This window comes from Leptodactylus fuscus, chromosome 8, assembly GCF_031893055.1.
Source record: "Leptodactylus fuscus isolate aLepFus1 chromosome 8, aLepFus1.hap2, whole genome shotgun sequence".
NCBI classification, from domain to species: domain Eukaryota; kingdom Metazoa; phylum Chordata; class Amphibia; order Anura; family Leptodactylidae; genus Leptodactylus; species Leptodactylus fuscus.
The window spans coordinates 37,237,286-37,264,380 of record NC_134272.1 but is presented as its reverse complement, the minus strand read 5'-3'; the positions used below and the strand labels follow the sequence as shown (position 1 = coordinate 37,264,380).

The 27,095-nt window shown below is 39.9% G+C and overlaps 1 protein-coding gene across 1 annotated transcript in view; it reads left to right on the top strand.

The window, feature by feature from the left end:
* The window catches only part of PTH2R (parathyroid hormone 2 receptor), a 292,724-nt gene that overhangs the window by 207,852 nt on the left and 57,777 nt on the right, over positions 1 to 27,095 (top strand). The window contains exon 9 of the mRNA XM_075284852.1: positions 16,240 to 16,306. Coding sequence (XP_075140953.1) covers positions 16,240 to 16,306 — 67 coding nt within the window. The remainder of the gene's footprint in view (positions 1 to 16,239; positions 16,307 to 27,095) is intronic.

The window sequence follows — 27,095 nt, the reverse complement described above, 5'->3', positions numbered from 1 at the left end:
AGAGCTGGCTATGTTATCTTGCTTAATGCAACAAAAGCCGCAAGTTAAAGACCACTGGAACTGTTCACTTTTTATGAGATGTCAAATTAAAAAGGGATTTACCTGAATTTTATGTTTTTTTTCTAAACTGTTATTTGACAAATTGAAAAACTAAAATTTGGTGAAAGTGAATTAAAATTAAAAAAAATTACATATATGGAGGGATAAACCAGTTTTGCATATATAACCTCTATCTTTGGGGATGTTCACACTTGTGCCCGTGTTCGCCTGCCGGGTCTCCATTCTGTTCCCCAGGGAAACTGGTTAGGGGATGGCTTCCTGGCGGTCAGTTTTAAGACCCATTCATTTGTCTGTATACAGCTTCTGCGTGGCGAAACTGGTTTTTTTTGCACGGACACAAAGTTGGACATGCAGGACTTTTTTTTATGTAGATTGTAAGCCACATATAGGGCTCACAATGTACGTTTTTCTTTCCTATCAGTATGTTTTTGTAGAATGGGAATAAATCCACGCAAACACGGGAACAACATACAAACTCCTTGCAGATGTTGTTCCTGGTGGGATTCGAACTCCAGGACTCCAGTGCTGCAATGCTAACCACTGAGCCACCTTGTTGCCCCTGACATGCAGGAATTTGTGTCCGCCCAAAAAAAGAAAAAAAAACCTTTCCCCACGGAGAGGCTGCATACGGACACCAGTGGGTTATAAAACTGACCACCAAGAAGCCGTCCCCTACCCAGTTTCCCTGGGAAACAGAACAGAGACCTGGTGGGTGGACATGGACGCCCCCTTAGAATGTTGGATGAATTTTCTAAATAAACTTCCCACATTACTTCAACATTTGTGAGACAAAATGCTTTTTATCAATTCATTTTTTAGTTTGTCTGATTTTCCTTGCCTGACTACAGTCTAGCTGATGGCTGTAAGTAGGTTGGAAGATTCCCGGCACATTCATTCAGGTCAAACCGCTAGCAAAATGACAGCACAGAGCGACCCATCAATAAAATGACAACTCCCTTCTGTAAATTGAATTGGAGATGTATCTTATTTGAGCTGCAGCACCATGAGACATTGGCATTGCAGGTGACCTATCTGCTGAGGGTTAGAACATGACTGGATCTTGATTATTTATGCTACGTACAAAGATTTGTGTTCTGTCTTCTTATCTGTACTTTAATAAAATAGAACATAAAGATGAAAGTTAGTGGGCTTTTCCGTTGTCTAGGTATGAGAATGTTTTTCAAGTCCAAAAAGGCACACCTAATGTTTGTGTGAGAAGGAAACCTTATGAATTTACTTGCAGCAGATTTGGTGCGGTCATCTTAATTTCATACATTAGAATCTTGTTTTATTCTGATACTATTCCACGGATTTCTAAATTTCAAACATCTATATACATCCGGTGGGAGGGTATAGCATCCAAATATAAATGTCTAATGTCTTCACTCCATTATACAATGGTGACATATTTCTAGTATAGATTCATATCTATGGAAAATGTTTTATCAAGTATTTATGAATGTGTCAGCCACAGCTTCTGGCACCTGGAGCTTATCTGTGCGGGGGTTCATGTCATTTGGTCACCCGCAGTTCAAATACTGATGACTTATCTACCTTTCCTTATGGTACCACAGCAGGGAGCTAGCAGAAAGAGACACCATGTTTCGAAAAAGGAAGAAATTTTTTGAGAGAAGTCCTCAGTAGTTGATACCTTTTTTTAATGGTTAACTTAAAAAATTTTTTGATGACATATAGAGCTTTCAAGACTATAGAGGTCTCTTCATCAGGATGGTATAACACAATGTCTGAAGTTAGGTATATATATATATATATATATATATATATATATATATATATATATACAGAGGAGTGGGGTGTTAGATGCAAAATAGATGGATAACAGAGCATGTAAATAAACAGTTTAAAAAAACATATATATCAATTCACAGGAAAGTTCTCTGGGTTTATAGCTTCTTTGATCAGTGACGTGTTGTCTAGTGGTTATAAAAGGTCATACCAGGGGCACCCAATTGTTCTCCTGTTTGGTATTGTATTTTAATAACTCCGATCTTGGTATTCTCGTGGCCCTGTTTTTTTGGTTTTCAACTGTTCTTGGATGGTAACCCTGCCTCAAGAATGTGTTTTTGAGGCCTCCAATGTGCTTGTCTCTGTCCACAGGGTCTGAACATATGCGATGATATCTGTAGGCCTGGCTGTAGACAATGGAATTCTTTATGTGTTTTGGATGAAAGCTATCCCATCTTAGGTAGGTAGGGAGGTCAATCGGCTTCCGATACAGTGATGTCTCAATTTTGTCGTCCTGTATCTTGATGACTGTGTCTAGGAAGTTTATTTCTGAGAAGGAGTGATTGAGCGTCAGGTTGATGGTGGGATGGAACTGGTTGAATTGTTCATGGAACGCTTTCAACTTTTGTTCAGACCCAGTCCAAATGATTAGGATATCGTCAATGAAGTGGTAGTAGGCCTGGTGGTGCAGGTGGATAGGAAGTCACTCTCAAGCTTGGCCATGAAGAGATTAGTGTACTGTGGCGCCATTTTGCTCTCCATTGCGGTGCCATTCTGCTGTAGATAGATGCAGTCACCAAAAGAGAAGTAATTGTGGGTGAGGATGAATTTTGTGAGTTTCACCACAGCTTCAGCATTCATACCTTGTTTTTCCATAAAAAACTGAGCAAAATTAACATGGCCATGAGAATACCAAGATCGAATTTATTAAAATACAATACCAAACAGGAGAACAATCGGGTGCCCCTGGACGTCACATATAACCCCCACCTGGAGACGTTGAGAGGAATCACATGCAAATTACATCCACTACTGCAAAAAGACAACCATCTAAAATCCATATTTCCAGATCCCCCTCTCCTGTGCTACAGACAGCCACCAAACCTCAGGAACATGATTATTAGCAGCTCACTGTCATCTCCAACTAACAAAGGAACATTTCCATGTGGACAGAAGAGGTGTAAAATCTGCACTCACATACTGACTACAGAAAAAAAAAATAAAGTCCCGAACTCTGATCCACAAGACAAGATCCCAGGTAACTTCACCTGCAGCACACCTAATGTAGTGTATTTGATATTGTGTACTAAGTGTCCTGGAGGCCTGTATGTAGATGAGACAGGACAGTCACTTAGGATGAGGATGAACTCCCACAGACATATGATTAGAGAACAAAGACTGGACCTCCCTGTGCCAAAACACTTCTGCAGTGAAAATCATAATATGACCCAGGATATGAAGATCCTGGTACTAAGAGGGAATTTTAGGAACAAAAAAGATCTTCGCATATGGAAGATTAAACTCATGATGACCTTCAACACTCTCCAAAAGGGGTTAAATCAGGCACAGGGTTTTATTACCTTTTATAAACACTAGACAACACGTCACTGATCAAAATAACCTATAAACCCAGAGAACTTTTCTGTGAACTGATATATGTTTTTTTAAACTGTTTATTTACATGTTCTGTTTTCCATCTATTTTGCATCTAACACCCAACTCCTATATATATATATATATATATATATATATATATATATATATACTTAACTTCAGAAATTGTGTTATACTATCCTGATGAAGAGACCTCTATAGTCTCGAAAGCTTGATATGTCATCAAAAAACTTTTTAAGTTAGCCATTAAAAAAGGTATCAACTACTGAGAACTTCTCTCAAAAAATTTCTTTCATTTCATATCCACTGGCTAACACAGTACAAGGATAATTTTTCTTATAGGAAGAGGAAGTAAGTATACATTACAGCAGTAGTGGAGTGAGAGGGGCCTGCAGGACCCCCTGGCTTAGCGGTATGGTTGTAAGTGTGACCACTGTGAACCTGATAGCTGTGTCATTTTCCAAAATAAATGAAACATTGGTAATTTCTAATTAAAATTTTGCCTGGGCGACCCTTACATGCCCAGTCTTTATCAGAACTGTCTACCCATTTGCAGATCAAAAAAATCCCCCTTTATTGTCCCTCTCACGTTATAAAATCCCTTTTATTGGTCCCCACAGCATATTACGCTCCTTACTCTTACACTCTTTACACACTATATATTATTCTCTTTATTTACTCGGCAGTATATTTCTCCTTTTTCCCCTCACACAGGAGAATGCCCCCTTAACTGGCCTCATACAGAATATTACCCCCCTAAATGGCCCAGACATAGAATTTTGCCCCTTTTATTGCCCACACACAATAGATTGCCCATTTTTATGATTGCCATATGATATACAGCTATAGCCTTGTGCTATTAGGGGGACCAGTGATGACTCTAGGCTGTAAGACCCACCCTTGTGACAGTGGAGTGATATCAAACTCAAAAGTAATGGCACCGATATCTTTGGCACCCAGGCACATACTAGTAAAGCTGACAGTTCTCTGAATTCAGCACATTGTCAGATTTTTAGTGGTATATAATACCATTGATCTGTGAGGACATGAAAGACCCCCCACACACACACACACACAAAACTAGAGTAAATAATTAGAAATCTTCTACCTTGTTCATGCCATGCATCTTAATAATGTTGTGAGAGGAGTTTAAAAATACCATTTGCCGGAATTTTTTTTTTTTTTAAAAGTAGCAAAGTTGTGGTGACTTTTTTTTAATGTCAAATTACTTTCGTATGGAGAAAATATTGAGTACACAAAACCAATGTTTAAATTGGTCAATTCACTTCAGCTTCATCTGTACCCTAACAATAGAAAGCATATTTATATTTTATCATACAACTCTATTGCTGGCACTTAACATGTTCTCATTCTTGGGAAGTAAGCTAGAGAGTCTTGATTTACTATCAGCAAGCTAGTTGAAGTTGAAACAAAGTAGATTAGAAAGTATATTGATTAATTTTCACAGAAATCTCTTTTACATATGTGACTGATTCAAAGTGTATGCAAACCAACTTACAGCTCATGGGCGTAACTAACAGGGTAGTAGCCATAGTTGTACAAAGGTATCACTGTATTTATTAATCCTGTACTGTGACATTACTCTATGCATTATCCCGGTGATGTGACATCATTCTGTGCATTATTACAGCTCTATAACATCACTGTTTTTTATTATTATTATTATTATTATTATTATTATTATTATTAGTTATAATAGTATTCTACTGTTACATCACAGGATTTATGATCCCTATACTGTAAAGCAACTATGTCTCTTATCCCTGTGTATAAAGGAGACCAAAATAATCATACACTTTGGAACTTAATGCTTAAGGTAGTCATGGTAGAGTGGGGCTCGATAACTAACAAGTTTTGCTATGGGGCCCATGGTTACTTATTATGTCCCTGATTACAGTTATTTATGAACAATAAATACAATTTTTAAGATACGGATATATAATGTTCTCTGAAACTGATTTTTTAGAAACTGTCATTAGATTTTTGGAACTATACAAATAATTACTTGAAAATAACAGACAATTAAGTTATCAAAAGAAAAGCAGAGCTGACAATTTGCAATAATGCTCACATGTAAAAATGTACCCAAAAAATATCTGCACTACAGAAAAGTTAAGTTAGTAGCAAATGTTGTATTAGACAGATGACAATAAGAAATACACACTGATATTGAAAATGTGGCACTTGCTGAATCTGTTATAACTAGAGATGAGCGAGTAGTGTTCGATCGAGTAGGTGTTCGATCGAATACTGCGCATGCGCAGTCGGCTCTGCCTAGGCCGGATGCCTAGGCAGAGTGAATTCCACCCGGAAGAGGACATGGGGACCCTGCGCCGGGAGAAGACTTCAAGCAGAATCCAGCCCGACTGTCACTCGTGGACTTGGTAAGTATGATTTTATTGAATGTTGCCTACCCCTGAAACGAGCATTTCCCCCCATAGACTATAATGGGGTTCGAAATCCGTTCGAACAGTCGAACAGTGAGCAGCTGTTCGAATCGGATTTCGAACCTCGGACATTTTAGTGTTTGCTCGTCTCTAGTTATAACTGCACAGGTTTCCACATAGGCAAGCCTAAAACGATAACAAAAGAAATACAATGTAGTGCCTTGTCCTTACTTGCTGGTTTTATGCTTGTCTGTGTTGAATAAGAGTTCAGTGGGTGCAGCATCTTCAGTCTACTTGTGTATGGTTATTTTCTACATTATCTTGCTGAGCCCTATTAATTCAAAGGTCGGCCCTGATTTAACCCCTTCCCGACTCCTCCACCATGCAAACCCCATATTTTTTTTTTTTTTTTCAGTCCTCAGAGCTATATAAGAGATTAATGGTTGCAGGACAATTGCTCTTCATGATGCTACCATTTATTATTCTGTACAATGTACTGGGAAGCTGGGAAAAAAAATCCAAATTTAATTGGATTTAAAGAAAAAGTACATTTGTGCAACTTTCTTCAGACTTCGTGTTTACAGCGTTCACTCTTCAGCCAAAATGACATGTTACCTGTATTCTATGTTTCAGTACAATTCAGAGGATACCGACTTTCTATGGTTTTATTTAAATTTATCAAAAATCTAAAACTTTGCAAAAAAAAAATATTTTCTAAAAATCACCATATTGGATGTATGGGGTGTCTTTTTTTTGCAGGGCCAGGTGTACTTTTTAGTTATAACATTTTGAGGAATGTCTGTTGTTTTTATCACTTTTTATTCAAATTCTTATCACAGTGAAAAAAGGCAGTTTAGCACTTTTATTTTTTTTCCCCTGCTCAAGCGTTTACCGTACGGGAAAAATATTTTTATAAATATGTAGACAAAGTGTTTTCGGATATGTTTTTCTTGTTAATATTTTATTTTCATATATATTCTAGGGAAAGGGGGGGATTTGAACTTATAGTTTTTTTGGGGGGGAGTTTTATATACATTTTTTTTTTTAATTGTACATTTTATTAGCACCCCCTCTGTGCTTGAACCTACAATCATTTGATTGCAAGTCCCATAGACTGCAATACAACTGATTCGCTACATAGCTATTATGGCCACAATAGCTATAGGGACATTTAAAAGGCCCCTGGCTGTCAAAGGTCAGCTCCTGCAAATTTGCGTGCCCGTGTTCCATGGTACAGTATGAGGCAGGAGCAGGCAAAGGCACATGATTCTGAGCTGAAATCATGCAGTGGCAAGCAGTGTGCAGTGAAAGCACACTGACCCCATAGACTATAATGGGGTCCGTGTGCTTTCCACACGGTCTCTGCATGAGTCATGTGGACAGGAAAGTAGATCGTGAACTACTTTTCTGTCCGCATGTTCCATGCGGAGACCGTGCAGAAAGTACACAGACCCCATTATACTTTATGAGGTCCGTGTGCTTTCACTGTACACCGCTTGACAATGCGTTCGATAGTCCGTTTGGTTGGGTCCCCATGCGGACTCCCCCGAATGGATTACCGACACAGATGTGAATGAGGCCTTAGATTTATCCGCCTTGCCTGCTTCTGCCAGACACTGCCCACCTGACTGTGCAGAGCTAAAGTAACATATTAAGAACCAAAAGTAACTGTTTTTTATTGTTCAGTAGAGAGAAAATTACAACTGAGCAGCAACAACTGAATTAATGGGGCAGCACCAATTAAATGATGCACAGAGCTCGACTTGGCAGAGGTGGTGAAAGGTTGTCTTATAACATTGTATATGCACAGCAATGCCATTTGTAAAGAAAAAAAAGGCTTCTAGTTAATCTACAGCTGAATGGATCACTTAGTAATGATTTCAAGAAACCTTTCTAATTAATGACTGCAAAGCTAGTGCAGATGTGTTTTTCCTTGCCTTAAAGGCTTATCTGGTGTTAAGTATTGATGGCCTACACTATCAGTATTAGATCTGAAGGGCACTGACACCCGGGACTCCCACAGATCATCTGTATGGAGACAGCATGGCTGTAATGTTGGCATAGCGCATGCTGCTCTGTTTACTCACTGTACAAAGTGTAGCGGCAAGCATAGGTACTGCAGCGCTACCCCCACAGACTCTTATTGGACAGCACTGCAGTACCTACATTTGCCACTACGGTTTGTAAACATTACTGAGATGTCTTGGTACAGGTGATCTGCAGGGGTCCTGTTGCAGGGGTCCTTCCACAGACCTAATATTGATGGCCTATCCTTGGTATAGGTAATCAATAATAGAAACCAGATAACCCTATTAATTGTTACATGGACATGTTCAGATATCATGGGATGATCTGCTTTTCAAAACAACACAACTTTGTGAAACGCTGTTTGAAAGTGTTTTAGATAGATAGATAGATAGATAGATATCAACCATGTAATAGTGGGCCATGCCAATACTGGGCTCTTTGAAGAACTTTGGATAAAAATCAAGGCAGAACTGTTGCAGTAAATTTCTGCCACTGCCCTTTCATTTGATAAATCCATGCACATCCTGCAGAAACAGAGACATGGCACCTAAAGATTATGTAGAGACTATGCAGAGAACTTATCCTGTGAACAGTAACAGTAAACCTACGCTGTTGTTTTTTCCCCCTTGTTTCACTCCAGCAGTATAGTGTAGATAGTTTAGACTTAAGAAAGAGATTCATCCTGTTTCCTATAGTATCTCCTTCTGCCACCCTTATTATTTTTGATATATAACATTCAATAGTGACATTATGTTAATACCATGACATAAATCATTTGGAGGTGTAGTACCATAAATATGTCATAGGTGACACGTTCGTAACTCATTTGCTTTACCACCTGGTGCCAGAAAGATTTAATGAGTTAACCTGAGTGCACAATACATTTTATGCATCCATCCATTTTTTTTTTTTTAATTCAACAAGTTTTATTGATTTTTCAAAGAAATTTTATGGGGATACAGAAACAAGAAAAGGGTAGGGATACAGGAAATTCAAACAACTGTAGTCTAGAAGCAGACATCAGCATAATAGCAACCTGACCAGACGGTTTAAAGCATAACATGTGTAAATCTAATTCTGTAACCGCCGTAATATCAAGGTGTGTGCTAGGTAGATGGTAAGAGGGGTGATAAGGACAGGTGAGGAACGTAAGAAGGGGGGGGGAGGAGAGGGATCAGGTGTAACAGAGGGTACAGCCAGTATCCAACCAGTCATTGAGTCCTCCGCAACGTAGCCATTTGTTATTGCTTTGGAAGGTTCCACTATACGAGGTAGCGCAGCCTCTGAGATGCAACAGGTCCAAAGGAAGAGTAATCAAGACTTCAGCCATGGGGCCCAGGTTGTGCGGAACTTTTCGATCCGTCTCTCGGACCAGGCGACTAGCTCTTCGAAGCGTGCAAGCTCTTGAACTTTTGATTCCCATAGTGAGATTGGTGGGGCGGTCTGCTGACGCCAGAAGTGAGGGATGAGTAATTTGGCTGCCGATAGTAATTGAGTGGTTAACTCATCCTTGCGGGGGGAGTAGGTCTCATTTGGCAAGGCTAAGAATAAGACTTCAGGAGTGAGATCTAGAGGTTTCGATGTAATCCTCTGGATGCGTTCTTTGACACTCTTCCAGAAGGGGACGATAAGAGGGCAAGTCCACCATATGTGGAGATAAGTCCCTACTTGTGTGAAACATCGCCAACAGGTGTTATCACTTGAGAGACCCCTGTGTTGAAGCCAGTCTGGGGTCCTGTACCATCTAGACAGGAGTTTGTAATGGCACTCCTTCATTCTTACACATCGAGAGAATCCTTGGGAAGATTTCAAAATCTTAGAGGTATCATCGTCCGACAGTGTGAGGTTCAGTTCTTTCTCCCAACTATGCAAGAAAGCCGGTTTGTATGCCGTTAGCGGCGCTATAAACCTCCTCAGAAAGATCGAGGTCTTACGTAGTAGCTTCGTTTCAGACAATAGCGTTTTCTCAAACTGCGACAAGTCCGGTCTCAGAGCGTTGGAGGCAATAAATTTGTTGAGGAAGTAGCGTAGATGGTGCTCATGTAGAAAAGACACACCTCGAGTCGAGAGGGAAGCAACAATCTCTGCAATGGGTAGAAAGGATGAGCCTACTGAGATGTCTCTAAGAGGCGTGGTGCACAATTTCGACCAGAGCCCTTCATAGGGTGTCTCTTCACACTGTAATGAGGCAGGTATGAGGCTAGCCGGCATCAACGGAGAGGGGGTGTGGCGCCAATTTCTGTCTCTGTTCTCTCCAGATCTCTAGTGCGCCTCTCAACAGCGGGTTGCGGGAGGTAGAAGATCTAAGGATTCTAGCATCCATCCATTTTTATCCATCATTTCTGTACCTTTTAAACAAAAAAATATACTGTATGACAAAATATATAGATAGAGATTCTATACTATATGTAGAATAATACAATATACACTCATATAACTGCAAAACATTGAGTGTTGTGACCAATTTTAATAATTTTATTCAGTATATTCATTGAAAAAAAATTAATTTCTAAATAATTCAGTGCCATGTATATAATAGCATAACCTTGTAACCTGGGATCTGTCTGCAACTAAATGTGCAACTGAGCAAATGACAAGGATTCCATGACCTCTATAAAATATGCACCAATTTATACTACAATGTGATTTTCTTTTGTGCTCACTGTGTGTGGCATTTTTATTTTATGTACAGTACAGACCAAAAGTTTGGACACACCCAGCGGTGTAACTAGGAATGGCAGGGCCCTATTGTGAACTATATGTTTTTATAGTTTTATTATTTTAAAATGGGACGGGGGTTTAAAACAAGATTAGCGGTGCCTGAATAGCCTTTTTTAAAGGCTATTCATGCATATGTGGGGCTCATACAGCAAAATTTTGCTGATAGAGCCCCTTTAAAGTTTAATATTTACCAGGCACTAAATGACAAATCTGATGCATGCTTTTGGATGCTTACCAAAATGTTGCAATATAGTGGCCAAAAAAAAAATTAGCAAAGAATCAACCACTTAATCTCTATAGTTAATACTTCACTCAAAAATGATAATTCAATATAACAAAATGTCATCTAATCCATATTATGACATTAAACATCCAATACACAATTCATTATGATCATATTGTATTTCATGCCAAAGGGTTCCAGATAAAATTTGTAGAATAAATGTAGAAAAACAAATATTATATTGGTCCAGCACGATGCACATGAACAATGCTTTTTTTCATGGCCAAGTAATATTCTTTTATCCACAAATTGCTCTTATGTCAGTAGGCAGTAGAGTCCGACGCGCATGCGCTGCAGTACAGTGTTGTGGTAACGCCCACTTTTGGGGCTCCTTCCTCCTATATATACCCCATTTATCCTGTCCATTACTTACCTCCTGACAAAGCTTTTTAAAGTGAAAGTGTGTCGGGGTATTTGGGCTCTGGGTCTACTTTACAACATGTCCCCATGTAGTAATCTCATATGTATTTCTTGATCATTGCCCTGTTTGTTGTGGTCTTTCTATATTGATTTTTTGATGGTCGCTTTATAATCAACTAGCTGGTACCCGCGACTTCATCTGCGGTGATTGTAGAAGTGGGTATATACAGGTGTGGGTAAGGTTTTCGTACTGTGTATAAGGTATGGGATATGAAATGTAACTTTGTATCTTGTTTTTGCTGTAATTCAGAGAATACGTGAGACTTTTGTGTTGAAGTTACTTTGTATTTGAGCTGCTATATATACGGTGTTGTGAGAAACTTTACATAGTGACTTTGGGACAGAGGTATTTGAAGTTAACCCCTTCCCGTCGATGGCATTTTTTGATTTTGGTTTTTCATTTTTGACTCCCCTCCTTCTAAGCCCCATAACTTTTTTATTTCTCTGCTCCCAGAGTCATATGAGGTCTTAATTTTTCTTGGGACAAATTTTTCTTCATGATGCCACCATTAATTATTCTATATAATGTACTGGGAAGCAGGGAAAAAATTCAGAATGGGGTGGATTTGACAAAAAAATGCATTTCTGCGACTTTCTTAGGGGCTTTGGTTTTACGGCGTTCACTGTGCAACCAAAATGACATGTCCCCTGTATTCTGTGTTTCGTTACGATTCCGGGGATACCAAATTTATATGGTTTTATTTACATTTTGACCCCTTAAAAAAATCCAAAACTGTGTTAAAACATTTTTTTTTTGAAAAGTCGTCATATTCTGACAGCCGTAACTTTTTTATACGTGCGTGTACGGGGATGTATAGGGCGTCTTTTTTTGCGGGGTCGGGTGTACTTTTTAATTCTAACATTTTCGGGAAATGTTATTGCTTTGATCACTTTTTATTCAAATTTTTATCAGAATCAAAAGAGTGAGAAAACGGCGGTTTGGCACTTTTGACCATTTTTCCCGCTACGGCGTTTACCGAACAGGAAAAATATTTGTATAGATTTGTAGAGCGGGCGATTTCGGACGCGGGGATACCTAACATGTATGTGTTTCACAGTTTTTAACTACTTTTATATGTGTTCTAGGGAAAGGGGGGTGATTTGAATTTTTAATCCTTTTTATTTGTTTTTATATTTTTTTTACTTTTTTTAAAACTTTTTTTTTTGCATTTATGAGACTTCCTAGGGGTATTGACATGGGTGGGCGGTGTCACGGATTGTCAGAGCGGTGGGGGTCGGCAAACATGGCTGCTCCGGAGCGTTAAAGAGAACCTCCTGGAGTATCGTTAAGGGGAGGGGCAAAGTGGTAAAGTATATGTATATGAGATTGTGTGGGGTTAGGGGCTAGGCTCCAGAGGGCAATATGAATTTTGTGGCTTGCTATGGTCCAAAGTGTGTGAGATTGCAGAGATGGTGGTGTGAGTTTGGATTTTGTGGGGGTCCTGGCACAAACGTATGTGCGCTGTTGTGACGAAAAGTAGCCTATTGCGCAATCGAGTGTATTAACTATGTTTGTGGAAACTTTCAGCCAAATCGGTCAAGCGGGTTTTGCGTGATTGAGGAACAAACATCCAAACATCCAAACACACAAACCCACAAACATCCAAACTCACAAACTTTCACATTTATAATATTAATAGGATTATTTCTACATTAGGCCTTGTATATTAAAGGGATTCTACCATTAAAATGCTTTCTTTTCTTGATAACAAGTGGGAATAGCCTTAAGAAAGGCTATTCTAATACTTTTAGATGTCTTCTCTGTGTCGCCGTTCGGTTGAAATCCCGGTTTTCTTTGGTATGCAAATGAGTTCTCACAGCTCAAACCCCTTAAGGACCAGGCCATTTTTTGGTTTCGCATTTTCGTTTTTCCCTCCTCACATTTCAAGAGCCATAACTTTTTCATTTTTCAGTTCACAGAGTCACATGATGGCTTATTGTTTGCGGGACAAATTGTACTTTGTCATGGCATCATTCAATATGCTGTGCAATGTACTGGGAAGCTGGAAAAAAATTCAGAATGAGGTGCAATTGGAGAAAAAATGCATTTGCGCCATTTTCTTATGGGTTTAATTTTTACAGCATTCACTGTTTGGTACAAATGACATGTTACCTGTGTTCTACGTGTCAGTATGAACGCGGTGATACCAAATTTATATAGTATTTGAAATGTTTTGATACTTTTAAAAAAATGATAAACTTTGCAAAATAGAAAAAAAAATTTGTGTCATCATGTTCTAACACCTGTAACTTTTTCATATTTCCATGTATGGAGCTGGTTGTGGTGTCTTTTTATGCGGGACAAGATGACGTTTCTATTGATACCATTTGGGGAAAGATCTGATGGTTTGATCACTTTTTATTAAATTTTTTATAGGAGGCAAAGTGTTGAAAAAAACGCTTTTTGGCGGTTTTTATTTTTTTTGCCGCTACGCCGTTCGCAGTACGGGATAAATGTTTTAATATTCTAATAGTTCGGGCATTTTGGAGCGCGGGGATACCTAATATGTTTATGTTTAATGTTCTTTAATTACTTTTATAGCTAATCTAGGGAAAGGGGGGTGATTTGAACTTTTATTTTTTTTTATTTTTTTAATACTTTTAAAAACTTTTTTTTTTCTTCTTTTACATTTATGATCAGACCCCTTAGGTACCTTGAAACCTAGGGGGTCTGATCGCTCATACTATTCACTGCAATACTACAGTATTGCAGTGAATAGCAGAATCCCAGCACTTCTATTAGACGATGCCTCTGGCATCGTCTAATAGATCTAGTGCAGAGACAAGCCTGGAAGCCTTCAATAGGCTTCTGGCTGTCATAGCAACCGATCACCGCCCTCATGTGACGTTCAGGAGGGCGGCGATCGGGGAAACATGGCGGCGCCCATGCCGCCTGCGCTGTTTACACGCTGCGGTCGCGTTTGACCGCAGTGTGTAAAGGGTTAACAGCAGCGATCGGCTCGGGCACCGACCGCTGCTGTTATTGGCAGGTCCTGGCTGTATTATACAGCCGGCATCTGCCGTGTATGGAGCGAGCTCAGCGTGTGAGCTCGCTCCATACATCCCCATGCGACCCATGACGTACAGTTACGTCAAGGGTCGCTAAGGGGTTAAAGGGATTCTACCATTAAAATGCTTTCTTTTCTTGATAACAAGTGGGAATAGCCTTAAGAAAGGCTATTCTAATACTTTTAGATGTCTTCTCTGTGTCGCAGCCGCACACTGTTCGACTGTTCGAATGGATTTCGAACCCCATTATAGTCTATGGGGGGAAATGCTCATTTCAGGGGTAGGCAACATTCAATAAAATCATACTTACCAAGTCCACGAGTGACGATCGGGCTGGATTCTGCTTGGATTCAGGCCCGACGCCTGAGCAGAGCCGTCTGCGCATGTGCGTGTATGCCCGTGCATGCGGCTCTGCCTAGGCTGAATGCATAGGCAGAGTGAATTCCACCCGGAAGAAGACGCGGGGACGCAGCGCGGAGAAGACTTCGGAAAGGTAAGAGAAGAACCAGCATTGATTGGCAGAATGTATAGCATTCTGCCAATCAACGCTGGTTCTGCATCGAACCTTAAACTTCGAACAGCTAGTAGTGTTCGATCGAGTACGAGTATTCCGAATACCGTAGTATTCGATCGAACACCTACTCGATTGAGTACTACTCGCTCACCTCTACTCATAACCAAAGTTATGAGTTACACAAGACTTCTTGAAAGTCAGGCATTGACTTCCATTCAAAGTTGGTGCTAGAGAGTCACACTTCCTTTTTTCACCCTTATATAAGAAGGCATTATGCAGTTGTCTCTAGTTGCTTTGTTAACTATAGCAAGGCCTCTATGGCACTCCACAGCACACAATGGACATGTTCTGATTGCTTTAGTGACTCGGTTGAGCCTTACTGATTTTTTACCTCTATATATTTCTTAATGATTGCCATAAAACTCAGCAGCACCTCTTGGTGATTTAGACTTTTTTCTTATGTGCTTTTGTAATAACCAATGCGATGCTTTATATTTTGTTGAAATCAATTTACTCTCAACATTAAATTGTAAATTAAAGCTAAAGTGAATAAAAACCTGATTGTATTAATCGACCATGAGCTACATGATCAATAAAACTCAAGCCACAAATGCCTTGCAATAAAAGAGAGTAACCTACAATGTTTCATCTCTGCAATAGGCCATCACAATGGGATTTCAAGGTTGAGTAATGTCATGCGTCTTTTGAAAGTGTCTGCAAGTAATTGTTAGTTTTCTTGGTAAATTATGTGGATCAATAAAGATTGCACATCACTTCTATCTGGTTTTTGTTTGTTTATAAGAAAACAGACTGAGATATTTTAATCATTTACTTACATACTTATCCATACAGGAGATATATGTACACAATTCATGTATACATGTTACAGCTTTACTTTCAGCAGACTGTATTGAACATGTGAAGATAAGCCAAACTACTTTAAAAAGATTCTTTATAATTTAGTGACTCAGATCTACAAATGAATATCTAAAATTTACTTAAAGCTTTTTACCAATCTCCTCCGGGAATTTTTGATTAGTACTTAAAAACTGCAGAAAATAAGCAAAGATGCTACTGAGTCAAACAATATATTATGTGTCATTGCATATTTAGTCTGTGTAGGACAAGGTCTACATTATAAATACTGTAAGTCACATTACAGTCATTCCGTACAAGTGATACGTGTTTATGTGGTATTTGTGCTAAGGTTCATTTTGAACTTTTGCCTTGAAAAATGTTCTATGAAAGTAAAATACACTTAAAATATGTGAATTCTTGAGATGCGTTATTTGATGGAAAGGTCTGTAATATAAGCAAATAACATTTATACAATCTAAAATAAAAGAGAACCCGATATTTTGTAGTTATGAATAACCCTTCATTCTCTTACACATCAGATTACATTAACATTAGACATTTCTCTTGCTTTCCTTTAGATGCTGGGAACTAAGTGCTGGAGAGATCAAATGGATTTACCAAGCGCCTATATTAACAGCTATTGGGGTGAGTTGAGTTATAAAGTACTTTGAGTAATACAATATCTTGTCCAGGTTGTTAAAGGAACATTAAACCTTGAAAATGCACAACAGTATATTATTCCTCTCAATTTCTTTTCTATTTTCTCTCAAATTTAAATACAAAACAGCATAGAAATATAAAATCTCCTCTGTGTCAAGAACAGTCAGATGTATTTCCTTTTCCTCATAATTCTGTCTGTAAGGGGTTAAAGCAGGCACACCCTTTTTGTTCTGGCTGAAATAGGACACGCCATCCCTTGTCTAAGACCCTTGCATATGAAAAATGGACATGTAGCAAACATTTCTTTAATGTCCATTTTTAGAATAAGCAGAGCTGAAGGGTACATACACATGTCCGTATTTTTAACTGACAATAAAAAAAATTGGAAATGTCCTACTTTTGTCTTTTTTCTGGCCTGAAAGATCCAATACAAGTCTATGGAGTTTAATTATTAACTTTAGTTTTTTGGGCAACGTATTAGTTTCATGGACAATACAAATGGATAAGAGGATTGGGTAAAAATATTGTGCACTGTATAGTACAGGGAAGAGACACAGCCCTGAACAGATGATTTGTATTGGAGCCGCTGTCAGCCTCCCAATGATGCAGATTTCAGGAACCATTTGTGGTTCATAATTGATAAATCTGACAGGATTGATGGCCTTGCCACACCCCTTGCAAGAAAGTGGTGAGCGCGGTGTAAAAAGGACAGTTTTGATACATTGTCACAAATTGTCACAAATGGCCAATAAATTCTCAAACTACAGTTTGCAACAGTTTTTCAACCACAAAAATTGCATAAATGTGTTATAGTTGACAGCAATGTAATTATTCCATTATGTAAGTCTTGGGGTTCTGGTGGAAAATATAACAAAAAGGAATTCAAGTTTCTCATAGGTTTTTGCCTTTAAAAATTTGAATACATTTTGATGTACAGTATATCTATCATTAAAGATGTTGTCCGGGATAAATTGATCTTTATAATCCAAGCTAAACACCCTCCCCCACCTACCTTCTAAATTACTTACTGTATTAAAAATCTATCATTACCTTGATCACCAGGATGGTCATGTGACTACCCCAGGCATACTTTTCAGTTTTCCTCTCCACATCATACTTGCCTGTCTTCCGGTCTGGATCTTCTGGGGATGGAACATAACTTCATCTAGACGTCCGACACCACCTCTTCTTCATGTCTGCTGGCCACACGTCTGCATAATAAAGCCAGAATGTTCAGAAGAAATGACGTCCCATGCCCAGAGTGGCTTGAGGCATCATTGTAGTTGTAGGAAAACAGAATATGAAAACACCCATGTAAACAAATGCAGAATATGCCAGGAGCTTACAGAGAAACCAAGAAATCACAATAAACACTGGTATAGGTGTTTGGCTGCACTTATTAACCAATTAATAGTATTAAAGGGGCTCTATCACTGGATTTTCACTATTTTAGATAAACATACGCCTGAATATTCAGGTCCTGCACATCGTTTGTTAAAAGACCCCCCCCTCCCGTTTTAATGAATTACCTTTTAAACATATATGTAAATGAGCCCTCCATGCACCATGGGCATTCCCCCCGTTCACCCCTCACAACATACAGTCCTATGAAAAAGTTTGGGCACCCCTATTAATCTTAATCATTTTTAGTTCTAAATATTTTGGTGTTTGCAACAGCCATTTCAGTTTGATATATCTAATAACTGATGGACACAGTAATATTTCAGGATTGAAATTAGGTTTATTGTACTAACAGAAAATGCGCAATATGCATTAAACCAAAATTTGACCGGTGCAAAAGTATGGGCACCCTTATCATTTTATTGATTTGAATACTCCTAACTACTTTTTACTGACTTACTGAAGCACAAAATTGGTTTTGTAACCTCAGTGAGCTTTGAACTTCATAGCCAGGTGTATCCAATCATGAGAAAAGGTATTTAAGGTGGCCAATTGCAAGTTGTTCTACTATTTGAATCTCCTCTGAAGCGTGGCATCATGGGCTACTCAAAACAACTCTCAAATGATCTGAAAACAAAGATTGTTCAACATAGTTGTTCAGCGGAAGGATACAAAAAGCTGTCTCAGAGATTTAACCTGTCAGTTTCCACTGTGAGGAACATAGTAAGGAAATGGAAGACCACAGGGACAGTTCTTGTTAAGCCCAGAAGTGGCAGGCCAAGAAAAATATCAGAAAGGCAGAGAAGAAGAATGATGAGAACAGTCAAGGACAATCCACAGACCACCTCCAAAGAGCTGCAGCATCATCTTGCTGCAGATGGTGTCACTGTGCATCGGTCAACTATACAGCGCACTTTGCACAAATAGAAGCTGTATGGGAGAGTGATGAGAAAGAAGCCGTTTCTGCACGTACGCCACAAATAGAGTTGCCTGAGGTATGAAAAAGCACATTTGGACAAGGCAGCTTCATTTTGGAAACAAAAATTGAGTTGTTTGGTTATAAAAAAAGGCGTTATGCATGGCGTCCAAAAAGAAACATCATTCCAAGAAAAACACATGCTACCCACTGTAACATTTGGTGGAGGTTCCATCATGCTTTGGGGCTGTGTGGCCAATGCCGGCATCGGGAATCTTGTTAAAGTTGAGGGTCACATGGATTCCACTCAGTATCAGCAGATTCTTGAGAATAATGTTCAAGAATCAGTGACGAAGTTGAAGTTACGCCGGGGATGGATATTTCAGCAAGACAATGATCCAAAACACCGCTCCAAATCCTCAGGCATTCATGCAGAGGAACAATTACAATGTTCTGGAATGGCCATCCCAGAATCTCAGGCCAGACCTGAATATCATTGAACATCTGTGGGATGATTTGAAGCGGGCTGTCCATGCTCGGCGACCATCTAACTTAACTGAACTTGAATTGTTTGTCCAAAATACCTTTATCCAGGATCCAGGAACTGATTAAAAGCTACAGGAAGCGACTAGAGGCTGTTATCTTTGCAAAAGGAGGATGTACTAAATATTAATGTCACTTTTCTGTTGAGGTGCCCATACTTTTGCACCGGTCAAATTTTGGTTTAATGCATATTGCGCATTTTCTGTTAGTACAATAAACCTCATTTCAATCCTGAAATATTACTGTGTCCATCAGTTATTAGATATATCAAACTGAAATGGCTGTTGCAAATACCAAAATATTTAGAACTAAAAATGATTAAGATTAATAGGGGTGCCCAAACTCTTTCATAGGACTGTACTCTGTTCACGCCCTCCTTTCTTGGTTCTTGTATGTAAGTCCCTCCTCCTGCTTTCGATTCACAGCCTCACATCTGTCTCTTCCCTGCTAGTGGACCTGTGATGATGTCACTACTGCTCTGTGATTGGCTTGTCCCTGTGATGACGTCACTACAAGGTCCTTCTAAGTAGTGATTATGCAGAGCAGGCGCTGCAGCTCCTTTTTTTCTATCTTAGCATAGACCTACTGTGCATATGGAGATCTATGATAGACACAGGGAGCTGCAGCCCCTACTCTGCATAATCGCTACTTAGAAGAACCTTGTAGTGATGTCATCACAGAGCAGTGGTGACATCATCACAGGCCCTGTACCACTAGCAGGGAAGAGACAGTTAGAGGCTGTGAATCGAAAGCAGGAGGAGGGAGGGCTCATTTACATATACGTTTAAAAGATAATTCATTAAAATGGGGGGGGTCTTTTAACAAACAATTAGCAGGACCTGAATAGCCTTTTTAAAGGTTATTCAGGCATATGTTTATCTAAAATAGCGAAAATCCAGTGATAGAGCCCCTTTAACAGACGTTGTTTGGAAAATATTTTTTGCCCATGAAACCCCTTTAAGGCTAAGTCCCCACAGGCCATATCCACAGCACTAAAGCACTGCGGGAAGAACTGCTGCGTGAACGCATTGCGGTTCTTTACGCAGTGCTTTTAAGAGAAAGTTCACAGAGTTTTCCTCTGTGGACTTTCTCTTAACATTATATCTACGGGAAAGCCGCCGATGTTTCCATAGATATAATTGACATGTTGCAATTTGCAAAGCTGCAACGGCTTTGCAAATCGCAGCGTTTCCGCGCTGCGATCCTTTCTGCAAAGTGGAGATGGGATTCGCATGAATCCCATCCACTTTGCCTGCACTGTACAACGCCTCAATTTTTCCCGCAGCGTCTCCACTGCGGGCAAATCGTGGCGTTTCCGGTCCGTGGGGCCCCGGCCTAAGGGTGTTTCCATAAATCAATATATGAACATTGTGAATACATCTTTTTAAGGGCAAATGCCTTTTTTTCACCTTGCAGCCTTTAGTTCCACTTTTCCAGTCTACAGGATCTCTATAAATGTTCACACACCTTCTGAGTGTAGACTACACAGTAGCTGGAGTGGGGTTAGACATGGATATGGCTCTACTGGTTTCTTAAGTCTAAGGCCCCACAAACCGTGGCCCAAAGGGCACAAAGCCTCCGCAGAATTTTCCTTTACAGACTTTCTGCTTCAAGTTTACCTATATAGAAAATGCCAGCTTTTCCGTAGGTATATAATTGACAAGCTGCGATTTACAAAAATATGACGGTTTTTGGAATTGCAGCATGTCTGCTGTGCATATTTGTCTGCAATGTGTGGATGGGATTAGCCAGAATCCCATCCACTTTGCATTGACTGTAAAATGCTGCAGTAAAATTGCTATGTGGGGCCGAAAGGGGAAAAACTCAGCAATTCAGTAAGAGAGAAAATTATTTCATTTATAGATACAAGAGAGTAAGAATAGACCTAATATATGGTCTTTTGTAGGGTGTCTTCAGACATTGCAATTGGTGCGTGTTTAAAATCGCACACACCAATTGAATTGAATTTGGTGTAAAATTGCATCTGGTTTTTATTTTTCCAATACAGTTTTAACCACACTTCAGTACCAATGTCTGAATACACCGTAATATTTTCATATTCAAAGCTGCATGCATAAATCAAGTTTTATGTATTATACATATAGTATATTGAAAGGTTGAAATGAGTGATTCATTTGCTTCCTACCTAGAGCAGTAAATAGCATTTCATGTCATTAGATTTTAAGTCACAGCAGCAATTATCTTCTGCAAATTATATTGACTTCATACCTAAGAGGGTTAATCAGGAATAACCTGTTTGCTATGACGTACATTAATGCACACACAGAAAAAGGTAAAGATTTTCATAAACAGCCTTTAGCAATGATGGAATAGTTAGTTTTTAATGGATATTAATGGCTGGTTTGCCATTCTGAATGTAAGCACTTTGCATAAAATTCATGCAAATGACTGTCATGCACTGAATTATTAAAAAACAAAACAAAATAGAAAACATTTTATATAATTGCACTTTATCTGGTAATAAGCATACATCTGGTTAAAGGGTCTACACAAACACTTTTATTTCATAACATGTGCTAATTGGTTTTTTTTATAATCCACACTACACTGATATTTTTGTAAATTTCTATTTACATTAGTGATTTAAGGTAGACTTCAAGGTTTACTGTATTTTAGTAATACATTGTTTGTAGTACTCATCAAATATTGTTTCACCATCACTACCTACCCTAGTTCTTAGCATATGATAGTAGGGGTAGATCCACTGATTCTGACATAGTTGGAATTTTTTCTCTAGCTCCCACCATTCCTTAGCAATCAATGCTGTTAGTTTTGTTGCTCCATATGCTACATAGTGTAAGGTAGGTGTAGGCAAGGGGTGTGTTTCTGGGCTCTGAATCGTGCCTGCTTCCTGACACTGTCCTTATGAGATAACAGGGTTTAACCCCTAGACTTCACCAATTTGGCTATGTGCAGTGTGCTAGCTCAGTGATTCCCGAAGTGGTCCAGGTGGACCCCCAGGGGTCCACGGGAAACTCGACGGGGGTTTACGTTGGGTCTAATCTTCACATTTTTTGACGAGTTTTGGGAATATGGTAGAAATGTAGCAGCAGGGGGTCCACCAAAACCAGTAAAATTTTGAAAGTGGTCTACGAGAATAAAAAGTTTGGGAACCTCTGTGCTAGTTGATACTCTGTGCTGCAGTTATGTTCATTAAAGTCAAACAGCTGTGATATATTTTAGGAGTGATAAGAGCTGGCTTCAGCTTTTGTCTTGAAATTGCACTTTGATAATTATAATATAATTCACTTATAAGTAAAGCTTTTAGGTCCTTTATCATCACTTTAATCACCAAAATTGAACTCTTTATGGTGGTCACACTGAAGTGAAAGAGCCTCATGCTTCACATTGTGCTAACGGAAGTTGCTCCCCCTCCAGCCCCTCTCTTCACCTACTTCCCCAAGGTCTCCTCTGCCAGCAGGGAGCCTAGCTAGGGACAACAAAAGCAGTTTACTGCCCTCTATTCTGCTGAACTACTGGATCATTTACACATGGACTAAGGGCCCCTTCACACGGCGGATACGCTCACTGCTTTGGAGCGTGTAAACGTTCCGTAGCAGCGGCGTCTAAAAGCAGATCGCATTGTTTTCTATGGGAGCCAGCAGACGCGCGCTCGCCATAGAAATGAATGGGCTCTTTTTCCATTCATTTCTATGGGGAGCGCACATATGCCGGCTCCCATAGAAAACAATGGGAACTGCTTTAGACGCCGCTGCTACGGAACGTTTACACGCTCCAAAGCAGTGAGTGTATCCGCCGTGTGAAGGGGCCCTAAGGGTCCATAAAACAAGCCATGCTGAATATAAAATCATATGATACATAGTTATTTTTTAATAAAAAAAAATATACAAATGTGTAGCCTCTGTAATCAGAAGAACTAGAAAAGCCTATTTCAATATGTTTATGTGCAATAGTATACATTAAAGGGGCTCTATCAGCAAAATCATGCTGATAGAGCCCCACATATGCGTGAATAGCCTTTAAAAAGGCTATTCAGGCACCGTAAACGTTATATTAAACTCCCCCCCCCCCCCCGTTTTAAAATAATACCCTAAAAAAAAATGTTATCTACTTACGCATCGTGCACTGTGGGCGGGCATTCAGGGTGCACCGTCTTCTACATCCACGCCTCTTCTTCCTCCGACGTCCTCCGGTCCCGTCCTCCTCCGGCGCTCGCGAGCGGACACTGATATAAAAAAAATGGCCTGGGCGCCTGCGCAGTAGCCGTAGTAGAAGCCGCATGCTACTGCGCAGGCGCCCAGGCCATTTTTTTAATATCAGTGTCCGCTCGCGAGCGCCGGAGGACGGGACCGGAGGACGTCGGAGGAAGAAGAGGCGTGGATGAAGAAGACACACCCTGAATGCCCTCCCAGTGTGCACGATCCGTAAGTAGATATTCTTTTTTAGGGTATTATTTTAAAACGGGGGGGGGGGGGGGTAGTTTAACATAACATTTACAGTGCCTGAATAGCCTTTTTAAAGGCTATTCACGCATATGTGGGGCTCTATCAGCATGATTTTGCTGATAGAGCCCCTTTAAACAACTTTGTTTTAGATAAGGTGCACAATTTAGATTTTTTTCCATATTTTATACCATTTCTACTTCTAACAATAATAATCAATTTATTTAACAAGTGAAGCTACTTCTTTCAAGCCTTGTGTGTACTGAAAAACATGATAAAATATTTGAGATATCCAAAGCCATTAAGAAGATTTTCCTGTCTAAAGCAAAGCTTATCAAAAATGGTAAATTTTGCCTGAGAATTATTGACCCTTGGTCCTAAAAGAGTAAAATAGAGCATCTGGTATTAAAACTAACTGTGCTTGTTGCTCAAGAACGGTGAGTGCGAGAGAAAATAATCCAACAGTGCTTAAATCAGTGGAGAAACAACTTTTAGAAGAGGATAAGGTCTTTTGAAAAAATATTCCAGCAGAGCTGTCATGACTTGAATGGAACCTATGACACTAATGTGAACAGAACTTAAACCTCCTGTCCAAATAGTCAGGTAATTGAGTAAGACTGCAATCACAAAACCAAGGTGCAAAGCAGCTGTTAAAAATGTCAAAATGTAATGTTAAACTGTACATGGTTTCAGCAGCATGGTCATGGTGGATGCAGATACCCTGACAATGGTATCAAACAGTGAGAAAAGAATATTTAAACCAGATGAAACTTTCAGTTTTTAACTTCCATTTTCTATCAGTATGTGACACATTTTCCATAGGTTTTCTGGCTGTGTGTTAGTTTTTAACGTCCGTTTTGCATCAGTTTATTACTTCCATGTTTAACATCAGTGACATTGATACATAACACAAAAAAATAGATGTTTTTTTTATTTCTCCTGCTTGTATAGAGCCAACATGTTCTTTTACAGACTCATCTCATGTAGAGATCACAATCAGAGTTACCTATCTTTCTTTGGAGTGTGGGAGGAAACTCATGCAAATACAGAGAGAACATGCAAACTTTATGCAGAAGACCTTTATTAATACCATTATAGGAACAACTGTTGCCAAAAAGTATATGCACAACACCATGCACAAATGGACAAACACATAGACAAGTGGCGAATGTAGCTTAAGGTAAAGAATACACACCTCCACCACTATCTACCTAGGCTATTCCTCCAAATGTCCCAAAATCTGACCAAGATTCTGATGGAACAGCAAATACAAAAAATAGTTCCTCATAAAGTTTTTAGAATAATACTGTCAGACTGCCCTAATATAATGTGACCTGAGCAGATGTGACCAGTACTCCTACACCAGAGCTACCGCAGTAAGGGGGTTATATCCAAACAAGCTGCCCTATAATATGGGTTGGGTAGTATTTCAATGTTTGATGATGACTCCCTCACAGAATATTAAGTGGCTCAGCGTCCTCTAGGGATTTTGAGGGGAAAAAAATGGACTCTTAACGCATTACAAAAGCTGGCACTATCTCCAGCAATCTCTTCAGAGGAGAGTGGTCTGACAACTACAAATGGTTAATTGTTTAAACACACTGGTGCAGACTGTCCGCTTCCCCCTCAGCACGAATGCAACCTAGACTCAAAACAGAAAATTGGACAAAAATAGATATGTCCTATTGTTATTTGATGTTATGTATTTGTATGTACCCATTGACTCCGATTATTCTAAAAATGGACTGTAATTGGCAATTCCACGCTTCAGACAAGAGGTGGGTTTCTTTGGAGGCGGATCTTCTTTCTGCCCACCTTCCTTCCCTGCCTTGGATCCCTCCCCATTATCACCCGGCTTCGGTTTGCTCCTCCCTCCTTGCTTCTCACTTCCTGTCAGTGTGTGACAGTGTTCGTCAGTCTGCCTCTCTGGCTAGGGTGCCTGGCCCGCTGAGCCCACTCTTCCAGAACCCTATGTTCCCGCCACTTTCTCTGCTGGACCACTGTGGAGGACACCCGGTTTGGTTCCTTTGTGGGGTCAGTACCCTTCCCACCTCTCAGTCAGCTCTGCGCTTCCTCTCCTGATATCCCTCTATCTTGGCTGGAGTATAATCAGTTTGTGGCCTTTCTTCGCAAGTTTTCTATCCAACCTTTGCTTTCCTCTGTCCCTTCTGCCTTAGAGAGCGTTTTCCTTCAATCTGAGACACTCACACACTCTCTTGTTACACTCTGACATCCTCTTGACGGCTGTTTCCCCGGGCCTCCCTCCCTACACCAGACTTTAGGAAAATACCTTAGGTTCATGATTGCTGCTGATTGGATTTATTTCTTCACACTGGCCCATAATTTACCGTGGCCATGTAGCGCCCAGGATAAAAATTTTAAGGTCCTGACCCAATGGTATCACTGCCCGGTTCTCCTGTACAAATTCTACCCTACCGTTTCTGAGGATTGTTGGCACTGTGGTTCCACAGTGGGCTCTCTCTATCACATCTGGTGGGGGTGCGGGCCAATTCAGGTGTTCTGTTCCTCTGTGTTTGCTCTATATATGAAGGTTAGCAGTCACTCTTTGACCCCCTCCCCCCAATTTGCCCTATCTCTCATCCTGGGCAAGATCTCCACGGTCAAGAGTGATATCCTACATCACTTTCTCACAGCCAACAGAACAGTTATACCCCGACACTGGCGTAAGACCACGACCCCCTCACTGATGGTGTGGCTTCAGGAGTTCCTCCTTATCAGGAGGATGGAGGCCTTGGTCGCAGAGGACTCTGCAGACCAGTCTAAGTTTGAAGCCCTCTGGCAGCCGTGGGTTCTGTTCCAGGAGTCCTCTGACTTCTCTGCCCTTTTCACATGAGATGTCCTGCCCTTGAGCTGTGTTTGATGGTTCCCTGTGAACTTAGGTTTTCCGCCATCTGCGCAGCTCTTCCTGGTTTCCCGTGTTTCTTCCCTGGTCCTGTCTTGTTGTGTTAGTGTCCTGCCCCTGTCCTTTGTCTTGTCTATCTGTTTTTACCTGTTTTGACTCAATTGGTTCTTTATCTTTGTGTTATTGTTATTCTTTACCTCCTTGGAGGTTTTATTTTGTCCCTGTTGGGTCTTCAAGTCATATTTATTTTGTTATGTTTGTTGTTGTAAAAAATTTCAATAAAAATTGATTAAACCTAAAAATGGATTGTATAAACACTGTAGAGTTACAGGTTTAACTTTGTGGTCCTTTTTTTTTTTTTTTTTTTTTTTTTTTTAATGTAGATTGTGAGCCCCACATAGAGCTCACAATGTACATTTTTCCCTATCAGTATGTCTTTGGAATATGGGTTGGAAATCCATGCAAACACGGGGAGAACATACAAACTCCTTGCAGATGGTTTTCTGCCCTTGGCAGGATTTGAACACCAGGACTCCAGCGCTGCAGGGCTACAGTGCTAACCACTGAGCCACCGTGTGGCCCCCCTAACTTTGTGGTCCTGTGTCTTCATTCAACCTCATCTACTAT